This window comes from Taeniopygia guttata, chromosome 1 (assembly GCF_048771995.1).
Source record: "Taeniopygia guttata chromosome 1, bTaeGut7.mat, whole genome shotgun sequence".
Lineage (NCBI taxonomy): Eukaryota > Metazoa > Chordata > Aves > Passeriformes > Estrildidae > Taeniopygia > Taeniopygia guttata.
Window position 1 is genome coordinate 16,566,911 of NC_133024.1, and position 18,900 is coordinate 16,585,810.

Here is an 18,900-nt window from a genome sequence, read left to right on the forward strand (position 1 = left end):
GTCCCTATTCTCCAAAATCCCAGTATGAGAGCTTCAATTCTTAATTATTTTACTCCCAAGAGATTTTTCAGCATCAAAAACATTAGAAAAAAAAGCTGTGTTGCATCTACAGCCCAAAACTCCACATTCCTTGTCACCATTACCCCCATGAGCTACAATTTATTATCTAATCTTTCATCTTCCTTTTCAAGAAGAATTTGTTTATGAAGGAGACCATAGAAAAGCAGCTTCTCAAATGTCCAGTCGCTCTCAGTCTTCACCATTCTTAACTATTTGTGGTCCATACCATTCACTTATTTATCATCATCCTGGAGGTAAAAATCCCTATTTCCTACTGATAATAACAACTTTGCTGGCTTGGCCTGCAGAGCTGGTAAGAGCATAAAACCCTTCCCTGCCCTTCCTTGATAATGAATTCCCACTTCTTAAAGAGATAACTTCTACAGTGCTTTGTATGATTTAGTGCAGGGATTCCCAAACTGCTATTCAGTGCATATACAGAACATGTGATATTTTCAATATGTTTATAAATACTCTACTTCTTTTCACCAACCAGCTAGAACAAGACTTGTCCTTTCAGTATTTAACTATGAAACAAAGCTAAACCAGGGAAAAACTGAGATGCAATGCAAAAAAGTAACTAAAAGACTGGAAAAAAATTGCCTCCACTTTTTTCTCCCCCACATAACGTATTTTGTTACAGTCTGAAAATCCTACTGCACTGCCTCTTAGTCTTAAAAAGCATTCCTCAGCAGTGCTGCCAATTCATCTATAGCTAATTGAAGGAAATATTTCTGAGCAGTGTTTGTTGCCACAGCCTATTCCTCTCTCACTTGAAGATTAAATAACTGCACTAGTTGCACTATTTTTGCTCTGCACAGCCTACAAAGCACAGCTGAAGCAGAATGAAATGCTGGTAAGCTGCACAGCTCAGTGGCAGTTTGACACTAACATCCCACAGCTTGCAATAGCTGCTGATTTTTAACCTCTAACACCTTGAAAGGTGTCATATTTGTCTTTCTGGTCAATTAGCTTCCACTTTCTCTGCAGCAATACTGAGAAGAACATGGCTGAGGTGCTGTACCTGGAAAAGCAGCAGTCTCTGCCTAGTCTCCCCAGGAACTGAAGTGGTTTTGCTGAGGTCCATCTACTGCTGGACACCCCTGCCCACTTCAGACTTTAGGTCAAACTTCTAAATGGACTGCAAGTATTTTCAAGATACTGTAGTAAAATGCATTATTCTGCGCAGGCTTTTTTATACCCATGAACAGATCCACCTACCCTCAATAACTGCTTTTCCCTCCATGCTTTGGTGCAGAAGAAAGCACAGCCTGCACTCACACTTGTGCTTCCAAGGTAGGCACTGCTCCACTGGCAGCTCCTAAGGGCAGCTGCTCCAAGGCACTTCCTGCTCCTGGGCACTCCTAGGGATCCGCCTCCCAGCAGGGCTGGCTTTCAAACAGGCACAACCAGATTCCCCAGGCACAAAGTAATCAATTTGCCTGTCTCCTGCAGTTGCAGAAGGCAGTTTCACTCTAGCACTCCTGAGGATGATCACACTTGGTCAACAATAGAAGAAGCAGAAGGAATGAAGGAAATACTTCATGGAATGTTACTCTAGACACGTTGCCTAGGGAATATTCTGGAAAAATGTTTTTGGGATTATACTGAAGCTTAACCTCCGGGGTTCCTGTGTAAAGAGTAAAAGCCACCAGCACGGGATTCAGAGGTAAATACTCTTCTCTTACTTAACGTTTCTAAATTTGCAAATATCAGAAGAAGGCTTTGTAGTGGGGTTTAGAATCGAAATGTGCCTAAGTGTCAAGACATAAAAATAATGTATGACTGCCTTGCAAAGAGTTAGCTATTTCTGTGGGTAAATATGGACTCACAGCTCTGCTGCTGTTGCACAGGACCACCCGTGTTTGAAGCAAGTTTTAGGCAAAAAAAACCCTTCTTTAAGGAATACATCAGTTATCTTAAGACAGACCTTTATTTTAATTTTCCAAGTCCGTTGAACTTCATGTATAGCAATTTTTCATGTTTAAAAACCTGTAGGAGGCATGTATCGAAGCATACTTGAAAGCACAGCAGAGTGGCTGTTAGTTTATCATACTAGGTTAGCTGAATAAGAAGCTTTCATCTACAAAATCATGCTTGTCTTATTTCAGTTTCACATAAAGTATATTTGAATTGTCTTAGTGTAACAAATGTACCTCATGCAAGAAGTAAAGAGAAAGTTGGCACCTACTGCTTTTAGATCAAGTAGGATTTTTCTAAGCAACTGGAGAGCTTTTCAACTCTAAGAGTCACGGGAAACAATGTGGAAAGGGAGTGTAATGTGTGCATTGGCACAACTGACATCTACAGCTCAGTGACAATATTTCTCTTAGAAGCCACTTCTGCCAGAGAAAAACAAAGTCTGAATGCTGTGGAAGTTCCTTGACCTGTCTATAAAATCTCAATTACTGAGCAAAGAGGGGGGGAAAACCCCAAGAGAAACCAAACCAGTATTAAAAGTTTACTTTGCAATACAAAATCTGTAAAAATGTCTTAGATATGCTACTTCGGGGGTTATATTTATTTGGAATCAGTGATCACAACCCAAACATTTTGGGTTAGATTTGCATAGTGTCCATCAAAATTAATGAAGAGCAAAGCATCCCTGAGATCAAAATATTGCAGCACCAGAACAATCTCCATGATTGAAAGCAACTATAGGAAAATGAATCTTTATGTTTTACCTACGATCAAGATTAGTCTTTAAGGCTACTTCAAGAAGTCATAGATTTGCGGGATGGAATTAGCTGGGAAAACAAAGACAGAACCTTTGAAATTAACAGCAGTCCAAACAAGGGGAAAGAATAATGCTATCTTTTTCACTCTACAGTGAACCTTCCATTTAAAAATGCTGCTCTACCCTTTTTCCCTTTGGAATTTTTATCTCTCATCCATTAACCTTTATCTTGGGCAATCCTGTGGACAGCCATCAGAAGGATGTTTTCTTCCAGAGTGAGGCCTCAGCAGACGCAGCATCAAAAACTTTGTCTCTTTATGCTTTGCTCATGTTAACATCCATGAAAGTCAAACTCCTGACCCACACAGAGGCAAAAATAAGTGACTTGTCTGCTTGTTTGGCTTGTTTCTCCTTCTTCAATTATTGGCAGTTCACAAGCTTTTTGAGGAAGTCATGGAAAACAGAATTCTTATACTGTTAACAAACAAACAGGAGAACAGACCAACAGTTTCAATGAGCCCATGGAAGGCACTCTTGATGAAGTCTGAGCCTGCTCTATCAGGTGATTTTTTGCAGTTTGCCTTCCAATTAACAAATCTTCAAGCACATTCTTCAGCATTTCAAGCCCCTGTCCCTTCTGGGAGGCTGACAACAATGACAACCTATCAGTAAATTTTGATGGTTAACACGTAGCTCTTTCTCAAATAAAGGGACTTAATTTCAATTCATGCCTTCAGTTATCATACAAAACAATACTTTGAATATTATTATAAACTATAATGAAAAAAAAAAAAGGTGAATCAAGTGCTACAAGATTATTGGCCTGCTTTCATGCAACTTCAGGGAGCTGTAGGAGACATTTCTATAAGTCAACACTTTCCCTAGACAGTTCCTCCAGGTCACTTTTAAATAAGACAACAGTTAAAAGTAAGATTCTAAACTCGTCCTGTTTACAATATCTCTAGGCAACTTTAGTCTCATATTAGCTTTTGAACTGGTCATAAGAACAGCAATTATAATTTGTTTCATTTTGTTAAGTGGCCTCATACTCACCACAAGTCTGAATCATATTCCTATTTACTGAAAACGTTTCTTCAGACACTCTGCTTTGCTATCAGTTCAGTCCCACCTCTTAGTCAAATAGGCAGCAGACAACTATGAGCTCACCTAAAGCAACTTCAGTTCAGCTTCCAGATGTGTAATTCCAAAACAAATGACAATAAGTGATATAACAATCTATTTTTGGACAAGATTAATAGACTCTATTTCACCTTGATATATCAAGCCATAGGCAAACTAGGTATAGTCAAATTGCCTGTGTGTTTTTTTAAAGAAAACCTGCCTTACAGGTGAGTTCCAAGGCTGTGACAGGCAGCTGTGTGGTCTGAGATGAAATGGGAATGTAAAGCATGTGGGATGGTGCACGGCACAAATTCTGAGTCTGCACTTCTGTCAGGAAGACGAATCTCTCACACCACTTAGAGTGATGCAAAGCTGTAAAGTACGAGTTCATACTATATAGCCTATTAAATGGAAACAATTACACCTGTACTCTTCTCTTGCTCCTATTTTATTTTCAAATAATGCTTTAAAATATATCAATATTTGGACCTTAATGAAGTGATCTTTGGGCAGAGGAGATCATGATTTTCCTTCTAGGTTTCTGTGACCTCTAGGTTTGTGAGGAGAAGGGCACTACTGACAGCAAATCTCTGGTTAAACACGTGAAAAAATCACCATCAAAACAAAGTTCTTACCAATTACAGAGAATTAGCTGCAGACTAAGTGACTTGCAGAGTGAGATCATTGTTTTGTCAGTGAGGTGCAGTGTCTATCACCCTCTCTGGGATTTATGTTAGTGCAAAAGCATGAACTCCTCACCTCTTATTACCCAAGCATCATCAGGAATGTCAGCAGACATGGAAACGCTGGTAGATGCTTTTCCTCAAGTCTACATCTGTAGCCACACAATCATAACAAAGATGTCAAAACTCTAAGGAACAAGCTCAGATTTGCAGCTGAATCACTGCATGTATCTTTGAACCAATTACTTCAAAAATAGCAAAACACCAACACAAGACAGCTACATTTCCTACAACATGACTATGTTACAGATTTGTGGTCAAAGGCCCAAGAACATCTTGAAGTATTTTAAGTCTGTTCTCCCTCTCTCCATGTCTCTGGGAAACCTCACTCCAGAGCAGCATGATTTGGCTGTACTTTTCCAGCAACACTGGCTTAATTTTTTCCCACTTTATGAATTCTTTGAATACTCAGGTCTGCTTTACTACATTTGAATTGCTTGGTTTTACTCAATAGCCACATTTCTCCACCTCCCACAATCCATTTCACACTAATTAGAGAATTCCCAAGCTACCTTGCTTCAAATGCAGCATTTCTATTCTTGTACATTCTGGTAATTTTGGTTTCCCTGGGGAAGTCTTGTGGCAGTTTTTACATGGTGATAGGACAAGGCTGAAGTGCTTTAAATGCAAGAGGAAAGATTTACATCACATGTTAGGACAAAATTCTTTACTGTGAGGGAGGGGAGGGTCTGGCACATGTTGCCCAGAGAGAAATTGTGATCATCCCCTTTGCTGAAACTGTTATTGAATTTGCACTATCATCTATCTCATTTGTGGCATATTTTTAGGCAGGGGAAGCTCTCTGCCTGTGGTATTTTCTTGTTGAACCACTCCCACACGTTCCACAAACACAAGCTTGAACTTACAGCTATTTTTAAGTATGTTTTTCTAAGGATTTATCTTACAACAGAGATGCTTAAGAGGATATTTTCATCCAACCACCTTGTGTTTTATAATCCTTGGTTTAAGCATGTTTGTTTACAATGTATTTAAGCTAAAGGAAACTTTGTAAACAAAGGAGAAACTAATGTAACTTATAGGAAGACATCCTAGTTCAGTAACTTCAGATACATCTTTGAGTAACAGGGCAAGATTTCAAAACCAAACAAGTGCCTTCTTTCCTTGTGAGAACGTGAGAGAGCACAAACTGAATTTCCACTCAAAACACCAGCTTTCCCCAAAGACTACTCTAAGGATTTTAAACTATATCCATTTAAATAGTATATGTGTCTCACTAATTTTTTTTGCTAACTTAAGACACTTAACCACTAATCAAGCTCCAGAGTATGACTCCAAGATTTACTCATTGTCATTGTGCTCAGAAAAAAAGTTAGATGGGTTTCTTGGCACCACATGACAGAGCTGTAATGTAATTCCACTGCAGCTTGGAAATGAATAAAAAAAAAAAATTAAAAAAAATGTTTAGGATTACATGCAACATGAAATTCCTTTGGGACGCATAGCCTGAAAGTCTACCCAGTGCCCTTAACTGACTCATAGCTAAGGGTCAGGAAAACAAACCTACCCTAATTTATGGTGCAATCATTCAAAAAAAAACCTCCCAAAACAAAACAAAACAAAAAAATCACAAAAAACCAAACCACTAACAAACAAAAAACCAGCAGTTTCAGCAGAGGTAAAGAAGGCAGAATGAGCCAGAACACAGATAACAAAGAGCTCTTAAAGAGAGAATTCTGTTACTTCATTGGCTGCAAGTCCTCTTCTCTGGAAGATATTAAAACCAAGGTAAGGTGGTATATTGTATCAAAGATCAAATAGAAACAGAGCCTTTGCTGACAGGCATTTTAATCAAAGTGCTGAATAACTAAGAAATAGTGAACAAAAGCAGAAACTAAAATTAACAGGAGGCTTTGGTAATCTGGGGACTGGGGAAGAAATAAAACAATCCAGCAAGGCCAAATTAGAAGGCATTAAACCCAAGTACAACCAGAAACAAAAGAGTTCCATACAATTAACTTTCCTACTTCACATATTGAATTATGTCTTTTAACTTAATGTAGCCCATATCTTATTTTTGGATGTAGTCTCCATATTTCCTGGGGTCCGCTGATAAATTTATCAGACAGGTGGAAGAAAAATCTATGTGGTAGCTTTGCAATTAAGCAAGTGGACCTTTCAACTTACCTTTTTATCAAATGGACAAGATAATATAAAAAAATTCATTTCTGTCAAACTCATTGTCTTTGAATTCTGGACATACTTTATCATCATGACAGATTCTAATGGTGATCCAGCTACCAGGATCTTTTATTTCCTGAGTCAATGTGCTGAGGTAATTGTCTTTATCAAGACTTCCCCACTCATGGGGAAATGACATCCATTTAAATGGAGAGATTCACATAACCCTGTTCCTGAGGAGCAACCCAGCCAAGTTATCAGAAGGCAAAGACTCTTGCAATACCCTTAAAATATATTTGACAAGGATGTGAAAATTGCATTTCTGAACTTGCCAACTATATATAACTATAGATGACTATAGATAAAGATGCTTCAAGAAGAACAAACTTAATCACCAATGGGTTTGCATAATAATGACAGTGGGCAGTGAATGTAGAGGCCACACTAAGTCACTGGAGTGCTTTCAGTCCACATATTCCATTTATTCCACTCTAAACAATGGGCATATTCTCCCTTTACTGACAAAAAACTTCAAGGAAAGTGAAGTGCTTTCATCTCAATCAAAAGAAAAACAGGATATGCCCCTATATACAAACTCATAGGACAAAACAAGGACTCAGTAAATGAACAGAGCTTGTTGTGGAACAGTCAAGAAGCCAAGCCAACAATTTCCAAGGTTATCTCTGTCATGAAGACATCCTCATTTCTTTGAAACCAGCATGCATTCCAATTGCCAGTAAAATCAAGCACAATTATTGGCAAGCCTGTACAATGGCAGGCTTTGAAGGCAAGACCAACAGCAGAGAAGATATGAAACTAAGATTCAATTGCTTACATTCCAGTCTTTTGTGAGACTGATCTTTAAACAAGCAAAAAAAATCTCCAGTATTTTCTGCTCACTTCTCTGGTATTTAACAGTGTTTGCAGATTTGTTTGGCAGTTCTGTGAGGTTCTTCCCTCCAGCCCCAAGGAACACAGCTATTTCAAGAGCAATGCACCGATTCTTTTAGACCCAAGAAATTCTTGTCACCTCATAGCATAAGCATTAATAGTGCCCTTAGAACTTGCTTGTAATCCCAGGTTTGCCCAGCCCTGCTAAATTAACTTGGGTCAGCAGATGTGTGAGGTTGGACTAGAAAAGATTTTCAGGTCACTTCTCCGAAGCCCTCTTGAGCAGCCCTGGGTCCTTTCACATGCCCCAGGCTGAACTTTCCCTGTTGGTGGTGCCAAGGAGCTTGAAGATTTTATCTGGGAGAAACTGCCTGACTTCTGCCATGGGAATATCCACTGAAAAGTTCAGCAATGGAGAGTCATTACTGTCACGAAATGAATACATTTTGCAATTTTCCCACCCTGGAATAACATTCTCTAATAAATAATTTGCAAACTTGTCTGATCACAAGTCTTCTCTTGATGTGAATCAACAAACCTAAATTAAAATATTACGGCATTAAGGGGGAAAAAAAAGCAGTAAGGAAAATTCACACTAGGGTAGAATATCAACATTCTTTCTCATGACTGACCTCTGAAGCATTTCAAGTTTTGTTTTTCAGCTAATCCTACTGCAGAAAGCCAGATTTAAGCCTGTGAAAACGTGTCCACACTGCTCAACTCCACGACTTATACAAAAATCTATTTAGAGACTTTAAATATGCACAGGGGAGCAGAGATACCACAGCAGTATCATTTGGAACTGTTCAAATACAAGAAAATAATTTGCATACTGAGAGGTTACTGGATAGACCCTTTGCAGTTTCTAAAAATGCATCCTTTGGATACTATTAAGAAATCCTACATTTGCTTGCTAACAAAAAATGAAATCCATAGAATCAGGGTTTAATAAGAGTTGCACCTATTTAATACTACTATTTCAGAGAACAGCCTTAAAAGCTCTGAAACAGCTAAGAGATACCACTGAGCTGTTTAACCTTCATGCTTGAACAGTCCTTTGAAAAACACACATCTGATTGAACCAGAAGACCCTAAGTAAAAAATCCCATAATATTCTAGTCCTGAACATGTTACTTCTTAGTAAAATCTTCCATTCTTGATCACAGTCCAAGGAAATCATTTATGTAGAGTTTGACAAAAATACCTTCTTCCCTATGATTAAAAATAGTTGAACTTAGTTTCCATTGGGTGTGTTTTAGAAAATACCTTGTTCTTATTTAGCTCTCCAGTAAAGCTTGCACAACAGCTAGGGAACAAAACAAAACTATATCTGCTTTCTGTTAAATAAGAAACAGCACTGAATTGTAGCCCACTGTGGTTCACAATGCATGTTTGCATCAATTTTATGAAGAATGTAAATGACAGTGTAAGAGTAGATAACAGTAATTCAAAAAGGGCTTAGAAAATCTTCATGCTGCAACACTAGTGATATGGATTCAACTCCATAAAAACTCAAACATAAAAAATTAATTTATTTTCATGCTAAATTATTAGAGGTCTTAAAATATGAGCGTTCTGTTGTTCCGTTTTGTTATAGCTAACTGCTTCAGTTACTAACTCCCCAAGCAAGGAAAATTGGGAAAGATTTTTGATTGTGGCCGAATTACTAACCTAAATTGATGCCAGAATGCTGATTTGTTACAAGGTCTGTCTCATAATCTCAAAAACTGAAATATTTCCTGCTGAGAATTCAAAAATGGCACAGCCACACTCACTTCTATTTACAAAAAGATTGATAGGTTGATTAGTTTTCATCAAGTAAAGAGTAATGATAAAATAATTGGAGTTACTTCTCTCCCCTTCCCAAAATAAAAGTCCTCTCCACACTTCTCTGGTCTAAATTCTGTGCACTGCATCACAAATTTACCTCAAAAATGGCCTTGGGCTACAAATCACAACTTGTTCAGAATACCCTCCATTCCAACTCATTGCTACTTTTACTTTGGTGCAGAGGGAAGTAGCTCTGATCTCCAAAACTACTTTTCATACATACCTATATCTTTGAATTCTGGACATACTTTATCATCATGACAGATTCTAATGGTGATCCAGCTACCACGATCTTTTATTTCCTGAGTCAATGTGCTGAGGTAATTGTCTTTATCAAGACTTCCCCAGTCATATATATATACACCTATATATGAAAAGTACCTATATATATATGAAAAATACCTATAACTACTAACATTGAGTGTTGTTACATTTTGATTACAGTGCAAGCAAACAAAAAAGATATTGGAATTAACTTCCTGTGTTGCAAGAGGGGAGGAGGAAAAAAAAACCAGGAAAGAATCCTGACCACAAAAACCATGAGAGATCGTCTGCAAGAGCTCAAACTGAGGGCTAAGGAACTACAGATGGGTGGGGAAAACAATGGTGCAACTGTACAAGAAGAGGAGCAGGAGGAGTTTGAACAGCAGGCCATTATTTATGAAAAAGAGCCCATAACTGAAAGGCATTTGCACGAAATCCAGAAGCTTCAGAACGAAATTAATAATCTGGTGGAAGAAGTCAATAAATTCAGCCAACAACAAAAAAGCCTCGTGTCTTCAATGAGAAGATTCAGCGTTCTCAAAAAGGAATCTAACATAGCGAGGGAAATCAAAATCCAAGCAGAACAGGTACGCAAAGGTTTGGATGAGCTGGCAAAAGCAGTGAGGAAAGCTGAGAATGAGCACGGGCCAGCACGAGCCACAGTGAGGATCCTGGCTGCCCAGCACGCCTTCCTGTCCCACCGCTACCTGCAGGCCATGCTCGCCTACAACCAGGCCATCACCGCCAAGCAGGACAAGTGCAGGACCTTCATCCTCCGCCAGCTTGAGGTAGCTGGCAAAGAGGTGTCTGAGGAGGAGGTCAATGACATGCTCCAGCAAGGAAAATGGGAGATTTTCAATGAAAATCTACTCACTGAAGTCAAGATTACTAAAGCTCAGCTGTCAGAGATTGAGCAGAGACACAAAGAACTGGTCAATCTGGAGAACCAGATCAAAGACGTGAAAGAACTCTTTATCCAGATCTCCCTTCTGGTGGAGGAGCAAGGGCAGATGATCAACAACATAGAAATCTACATGAACAACGCTCAAGAATATACTCAAGTATCAAAAGAAAAGTTTGGGCTTGCAGTCAGGTATAAAAAAAGAAACCCTTGCAAAGCAATTTGCTGCTGGTGCTGTCCGTGCTGCAGATGACACCAGAAATGAACTGCTTGAAATACCAATGGTTCCTCCACACCAAACTGATCTTGGAAAGTACTCTTGGAATCCCTCAACTGCTTCACTTTTCTCCCCGTTTTCCCTTCAGCAGAGCTCTCAGGAAAAACTGCATCTGTTTTTCAAGCCAGAGTAAAGAATTTTATGGTTTTTACAGAAACACATGAACTACAGAAAATGATCAAAGGATAAAAGTGACTTCTTTTTTTTTGGTTCTTATAAACTTCTTCAAAGTTTAGAAGTTCTAAAGTTTAGTTTGGTTCTTCAAACTAAATCAGTGTGGCAAGAAACTCCCTGTGCTGTTGGGAAGCATTGAAAATACTGTTAATCACAGACAGGATTCATAAAAGTGTTGTATTTACTTTTCTCAAAATAATAATAAGTATTTTTAATAGCCTTGTGGTATTTTTTAGCATTTATATTTACTTGCTCAAATTCCTTTTTTTTTTTCCCCCAGGAATATGAAATTCTACAAAACAAATCCACACAATGCAGACACCATTAGTAACAATCCAGAATGGGATGCCTAGACCAGACAAGAGGTCAGAAAACTTATCAGGAATGTCTCAACACTACCTCTAAGGAAAAGTTCATAAACTTTTCATAAATTGACACAGAGATACTTAGATTATTCAGCTCTACAGGCAGAGCCCTAGCAGGATAGGGGAATATGATCCCTAATTACACTCTCACAAGGCAGAATCTTAATGCTGCCTATCCTACCTGAATACACAGTCACATCTGCAGTCTCACTTTTGCTAGCACAAAAATTAATGAAAAAATAGAATAAAAAATAGATCTCCAACCTTACACCCCCTACTCCTCCCCCATAATCTAGAACCAGAGAATGATTTAGGAAGGAAAAAACCTCCTGTAACCAACTCCTTTTGGAACTGAGTGAGAAACAGCTCTCCATGCAATTTAACAGACAACAGCACTGTAACTGAGCAAAAAAAGTTATATCCAAAAAGAAATTTAAAAAAATTTGCACACTAAAACCAAACAGAAACCAGAAATGTATTCCTGAATTGTGTTGTGCTGTGCAAAGACACTTTATTTGGATAGTCAGAGAAGCCAGAACAAACTGCACTGCTACTCAGCAAGACACTAAGTGAACTGGATGGCTTTAGTTGCACGTAGTGGGGAAAAAACCAATCTACTATCAAAGTAATTTTCACATTGTGGTATTTAGAAAGAGTTGGATTCCTTCCATCCCAGATTAAAATTGCAACTGCTATCAAAATACAATCAAAGGTCTGAACTTTAAAGTAAAAAATCCTATTTACACAGTAGCAACAAAAAATAAAATTAAATGATGACATCACTGAAACTATTTCATTAAATAACCTCCCCTTAACACAGTAGAAATTAGCCAATAGACTAGAACTGTACTTCCAATAGTGGAATAAAACTCAAGTTTTCAAAATTCAAGTTTTAATACTTAGGAAAACAGCTGCCCAACTAAGTAATTTCCAGATGTAAATTGGTTAGAAACAGGTGAAACAGATAAAACACACTGAAGGAGAACTGGGAAGTGAGAAAGACTTGTGGATAACTTTTCCTTGATAAGGGGATAATATTAACTGAAAATAAATAGTATTAAATAATACTATTAACTACAGTTTACACTGAATTTGATATTGAGCATTCAAAATTATTAGCAGCAGAAATTTGCAGTAATAACTAAAGTAACTTTCCAGTGTTTTCAGTAGTTACATAAATATGCAGAAAAACAAACAAATGAAAGCCTAGCTATAAGTGTTCTATGAAGAAAAGTGAAACATTAATAGCTATAATCCCTTATCGCCAAAATAACAGGTAGAAAATAGCTTTCTCCTAACAAAACACCTTCCCAAAAATCTCCTTGGTATACAATATCAGTCACGGCACATGGATTTGCATTTCCTCATGCACATGCTCCATGTGTCAACTTAAAAAAAAGAAAAACAAAACAAAGACTCCAAACAAACACAACTAATCCCAAACAAAACCAGCATTTGCCTGCATAATATGATGTCTTTGTACTCCTTTCTGATAAAAGAAAGGACAAAAATAATCTTAAGTGAAGAAAATTTAAACTTGTATATAAGTCTTGAGGATGCTGCCAGAAGAATTTATCCATAAACATAAATTAGGTGATAACACTGAACAGCAAAAAAACCCCAATTGACATGTTTAACATCTGTAATTTATACCAAGAGACAGCAAAAGACAATACTATCAACACCTGAGGAAAATGGTCTTAAAATTATTCTGTGACACCTCCACGGGAAGCAGTAAATAACAACATGGGAGAGCAGCAATTCAATTTGTAGAAAATATCACACTGAACATCAGATTTCTCATATTACTATATTTCTGTGATATAGAGTATTTAGCACCACGTTTATGTCCTCATTGTGCGATTCAGCCTATTCTGCATGGATTAAAATGCACTAATTAAAACATGTAGCAAGGTATTAGGGAACTTATTGCTACATAGGTAGCAAGTATCTCATTATTAAAAAACAAAACCAAAAAATCCACAAACAAAATCTGAACATTAAAATTAATATTAAAAAGGCTAAATTTCAGCATAAATTTGGAAATCTGACAATACAGGAAAGAATTCTTAACTCAAGAGGCAGGCTCACACAGGAGCATAAGCCAAAGAACTACTGGATCCCTCCACAGAACTGGGATGATGCAAAAGCAAATTCTGATCAAAGCCCTGAAGTTTAATCTAATAAAAATAAAAAGTATTAGCATCAAAAAACTTGGTTTAGTCCCCATTAGAGCAATTAAAAAAAATACATTCTGCCTTCTGATTATCTACTGATAGGGATTAAAAAGCAGTATCAAGATCCAGGGAAGTGAGGGAGTTCTCTGCAGGTCCAGTCAGCCATGCAAACAAACTCCATTATAGGATTAGAGCATAGAGATTTCTGCACCTCCCCCCCCCCCCCAAAAAAAAAAAAAAAAACCACCAGAAAAACCAAAAAACAACTCAAAACCCTATATAAAGTTGTATTTAATTAAAAAACACAGCACAGTTTTCCACACTCACAGCTGCATTTTCAAAACACATTTGAGTTTAAACTAAGCGGGTTTTATTGCCTTGCCTGTGCCAGTAACATGCAGAGCAATGAAAGGTAACATCTATTCTATTTTCAACATCTACACCATTACTTTGCTGAACTACCTTCCACTTCATCAATACAATTAGCCAGGCTCAGATTCAGCAGAGCATCACTGCTTCTTAAAAATATCAGGTCTCTTACTTGTACAGATTCTTTATGATAGCACAGGGATGATGTGCAATTTATGCATTATGGAGGTCTTTTGCTCACCAGACATAAAGATATTGACTTCATAAACCATTTTAAACTTTCAGAGTTTATTTTTTAACTTCAAAAGCGTATTTGTTATCAAATATTTTTGATGTGGGTTTTAATAAAGTATGTTCTTTCCAATATTTTTACAAACCCTATTAAACAGAGAAAAAGCAGGTGCCCAATACAATTAAAGCAAGCCTCCTTTAATGAGATTTTGTTGATCATATATCAGCAGCACCATGTGTTAAGTGAACAAGATATTTATTGGTGAGAGATCACCCTATTGCTGAGTATGATCAACCATTTACCATTTAATTAATTGATGTGGGCATAAGCAGAAACAATATTTTTGCATCATGTTGCCACGCCAAATTTGTAAAGCCTTTTAACCTAGCATTTCAAGTAACATTAGAATTTTAAAGCATAAAAAAAAATCACCCCTTGTTATTTTTCCATGGCTAATGAAAGAGAAGAGAAATAAATAGCCCTGAGCAGGATAAAATAAAGCATAAAACCAATTGCAATATTGGTTAGTGCTAAAGTTACAGTAGTATTAGCTACAGAAATTGTTCTTTAGGTCTAAATTCACCCAATTTCAGATTATTAGGAGAACATTTATTACGCTACTTACACTAACACAGGTTTTCCTGATATCTTAGGGCTTTTTAACACTTCTATCATGGCTTGTTTTGTTTCTTCCATTCTTTCAATGTCACTGGAATCCACCACAAATATGACACCGTAGGACTCAGCATAATAATTTCTCCAGATATTCCGGATTCGTTTTCCACCTCCTAAATCAAAGATGGTTACTTCAAAGCGTCCCTGTTTAAGATGAATTTTGGAAAACCCAACTGTGGGAGCCACATCTTCAGGAGACTCTGTCAAAGAAGAAAGCCTTGAGTTTAAAGATAATTTTTTTTAGTGGGATTTGTGTAGCAAAATTCTCATTTTAAAAACACGGAGCGAAACCTCCTTGTTAAATATTGCTGACCACATTTTTGCTTACAATAAGATTTCCCCTCTCCTCAGGGAATTTTAAATTAACTAGTCTCTCAACTAGTTACTTTACATTAATTTAGATGGGAGCACTGGGGGAGTGGGAAGGGGGGATAAAAGAGAGGGGCCCAAAAGGCAGATTTTAATATTTCACACCACAGTTCCATTGCAGTGGTGGTTACTGTGCTGCATTTTCACTTCCACTAATTTCCATGGTACTAACTCAACTTTTAGAAGGAAAACAACCAAAACAGTTAATGCACTATGACCTGGGAATCCTTGTGCTCTGCCAATTTATTTTTTTATCCTTCATGGTTGCCAAAAGAGCTTCAGAAGTTCAGACCAAGGGCTGAGACAAAATGACTGAAACCATGTTCTTCTGAGATGTAAACTATTTGATTCCATTTATTCGAGGCCAGGTTTTAACTTTCGTTTTTTTGCTTCTTTTTATTTGCTGCTTTTTTCTAATTTTCCATGCAATATGCAAAAAATTATAGATTTCTATTTAATACTTTTGCTTTCTGTCTCCCTTTCCTGAGGGCAAAGAAAGCCTGGACTCCTCTCACACTGCTAAGCTGTGCCTGCAGGGCTGAGATAATTGGATCTGTTTTATGCAGCTGGGGAGCACAAGGCAGGAGAAACATGGAAAATTCAGCTTGTTGAGAGGAAAAAAATGAAGGCCTGGCTAAAAGCACTGAGCTCTGAAGAGCAGTGCAGAAACTGAATCCCCACCACCTTCGGCTCCTACCCTTAAAATAGCCAAGATGGGCATTCAGGACATTTAAGCCCTGGGGAACACTCAAGGAAATCAGAACTATCTTTTCCTTGACTTTCCCTTTAGAAATACACACCTTTATCTCATTTTTTTCCCCTGAAAAATAGGACTTTTAGAAATAACTGTTACATTCAGATAGTAAAGATATTAAAGGTGGGGTTTTCACAAAGAATGGAAGGCTAAATTATGAAACACTCCTGTTTTTAGGGCAAAGATGGAGGAATAGGAGAGAATGCTCATAATTTTATTTGTGCTTTTGCAAGTCTGTGAACTTACATAACACAAGTAAACAAACTTGAGGTGGAGTCTCCAAGTCTGCCAAAACACTACTCTACACTACAAGCAAACCCTTGTTCTTGCACAAGATGAAAGTTATTTAGAAAGACAATCCCTCAAGTGGGGGAAATAAAACCCAGAATTTTTGGTTTTGTAAGTTTTATCTCAAATTATATCCTGCTTGCATGTGCCAGGGTGAAATACCCTTCAAAATCAAGTGGTCTCTTAGTGGCAATTTTATTTATCATAATTTTCTGACAATAAATAGTGATAAAAAATATGCAACACTAGAACCATCCTTAATATTATACATACCAATTTCCTTCTTTTAGACCTTATATATACTTACAGCACTGATTTTTATATAAATTTTACTGCTGTATGCACATTACTGGAATGGTCACCTGAAAGCAACTTAAGCACATGCACACAGGGAAAAAAGAGAAAACAATCCAGTCCACTGATTGTATATTTTGTAATGTTTTTATTGTAACGTTTTTATTAAGATGTGATATATGTGATATTTGGATGGTACAACCACCAATGTTTTCTTTCAACAATATGGGAGGGAGAGATACATTAAGAGATGAAACAATACTTTCAGATTTAAATTTTTGAAAATTAGGAATGATACTCTCAGTGCTCTGTTTGGATGATAAATTAATCACTTACCTCCTTGAATTCCTCGGACTGTAGCAGTTTTTCCAGCATTATCAAGACCCACCATTATTAGTGTCACCTTCCTCCATAAGGAGAAAAGAAAACAGAAAGATATTTAATTTTTTTTTCCTCTAGCTACACATAATTTAACCTTTATTTTAAACACATGCACAGTAAATTTACCACCAAACAGAAACAAGAAGTATCAGAATACCAAGGCACTGTTACCATTGTGTGTCTGGTGTTTAACATGTCCAATCATCTGACTAGACAGAACAGCAGAACAAGGTAGGAAATGAAAAGTCTCGTATCATGGTCTAAGTTTCACATGAGACAATGATTCTGCTTTCAACTGATACTTGCCTGCTGCAGTTTAATTTCACAGTACTCTAAATTTTATTTGGTGTGGTTATGGTCCCTTTAACAGTTTCTGTAACTGCAGTTCCATGCCCCTGTATTTTTACCATCTCTCCGCCTCAAAGTTTTTTCTGTATTAGAAAATTATTTCTGTCTCCATCAGTGTGTCAGAACAACACCATACAGAGTGTGGTGTTGTTCTGACTTGTGCAGACAGCACCAGATGCTGGACATATGTGGGACTTAGCATGCCTTTGCTTCTAGACTGTAAATGTGCAAACCAGTGGGCTAGGAATGCACAATTTATTAGCAAACTGGTATACAGGTTAATATTTTTCCCAGGATAGGATTTTTAAAGCCACAGGGAAAGCATATTTATGTGTGCATACCTCAGTCATTCCTCCCATACACAAAGACTCACCGGTCAAATCAATTTGCTCAATTTTATGCCCCCTTAAGTGAAGGAATTTAAAAAAAAACATTGTTATTTGCAGACTTCAAACTGTAATAGTATCAAACATGAAGTATAACTTATACAAGTTCTTTCAGAAGAACAAGAAACCTCTGAGAAGAGAACCCAAATATTAAATTATACTTTAGAATCTCAAAATGCAGAAGCTGGAAGAGTAAGGTAAAAACCAAACAAACTTTACTTTGAGCAGCTTAGAAGCTTTCTGTGATGGAGTGACCAGAGCAGTGGACAAAGGAAGGATTACAGATAAAATTTATCATGACTTCTGTCCAAATTGGAGAGATGGGTTCAGTGGATGGACTGGTAGGTAGGTAAGGAACTGCTGTGACAGTCACAGCCCAAGGGTAGCGGTGACAGCTTGGAGTCCCAGTGGACACCAGTGACCGGCAGTGCCCTCAGAGGTCCGTACTGGGACCAGCTATTGAATATCTCCATTAATGAGACAAAAGCAAGTTTGAAGTTGAGTGATGAGGCTGACAAACCTGAAGGATGTGAAGCCACCCAGAGGCAACTGCACAAGCTCAAGAAGTGGCCCATGGGAATATCAGGACATTTAGTAAGACCAAGTACAAGGTGCTGGGTCAGGATATCAGCACGTGGAGAAAAGCCCCTTGGAGAAAGAACTTGGAGGTGCTGGTGGGTGAGAGGTTGGACATGACCAAATATGAAACAATGAATAAAATTCAGTTTAGGAAGGTGAGAAATGTAAAATACTTTCCCATGTTTACCTGACAGGTTCCCTCCACCGTTTCAACCAGCTGCAGCAATTGGCCATTAGATTGAACATCCCTCTTCACCAGCCATCCAGAGCCACCAAAACTACAGCAATTATGTGGGCAGGCCAGAGCAACCCAAGGAGACTGGCAGAGAGACGTCAGACTTCAGAGCCAAGGTCTTGTCTTGCCACTCCTAGAAAGAAAAAAAAGGGACAAAAAAAAAAATTAGATAGGCACTCTGTAGAAAGAAGGCAGCAGCCTCATTTCCAGAGTGTTATGTTCAGTCTTGTTATCTTTCCTTTTTCCCTCCTCACACACTTCATCCACCCCCTCTTACAGATCTGGGCAGCCACCACACACTACTTATCCTAAATAATAGTGCCAGGGCACTACACAGAAGCAAACCTGCAAGTTGGAGGAGCAAGACACA

At 37.8% G+C, this 18,900-nt stretch overlaps 2 protein-coding genes across 8 annotated transcripts in view; one reads left to right on the top strand and one right to left on the bottom strand.

Annotated features, from left to right (window-relative positions):
• Positions 1 to 18,900, bottom strand: part of ARL13B (ARF like GTPase 13B) — a 33,542-nt gene that overhangs the window by 12,109 nt on the left and 2,533 nt on the right. For 6 of the 7 annotated variants that reach the window (XM_072924031.1, XM_072924035.1, XM_072924022.1 and 3 more), the window contains exons 2-4: positions 18,483 to 18,663; positions 16,938 to 17,008; positions 14,847 to 15,096 (exon numbers count right to left, since the gene is read on the bottom strand). In XM_072924031.1, the coding sequence (XP_072780132.1) occupies positions 14,847 to 15,096; positions 16,938 to 17,008; positions 18,483 to 18,541 (380 nt within the window). In that variant the 5' untranslated portion in view covers positions 18,542 to 18,663. Of the gene's footprint in view, positions 1 to 14,846; positions 15,097 to 16,937; positions 17,009 to 18,482; positions 18,664 to 18,900 lie in introns of those variants that run through there. The other variant, XM_041713718.2, reaches the window with a different exon arrangement.
• On the top strand, positions 1,445 to 11,293 carry STX19 (syntaxin 19). Its single transcript, XM_030263977.4, has 2 exons — positions 1,445 to 1,729; positions 9,907 to 11,293. The coding sequence occupies exon 2, from the start codon at positions 10,002 to 10,004 to the stop codon at positions 10,878 to 10,880; it is 879 nt and encodes a 292-aa protein (XP_030119837.4). The 5' UTR covers positions 1,445 to 1,729; positions 9,907 to 10,001; the 3' UTR covers positions 10,881 to 11,293.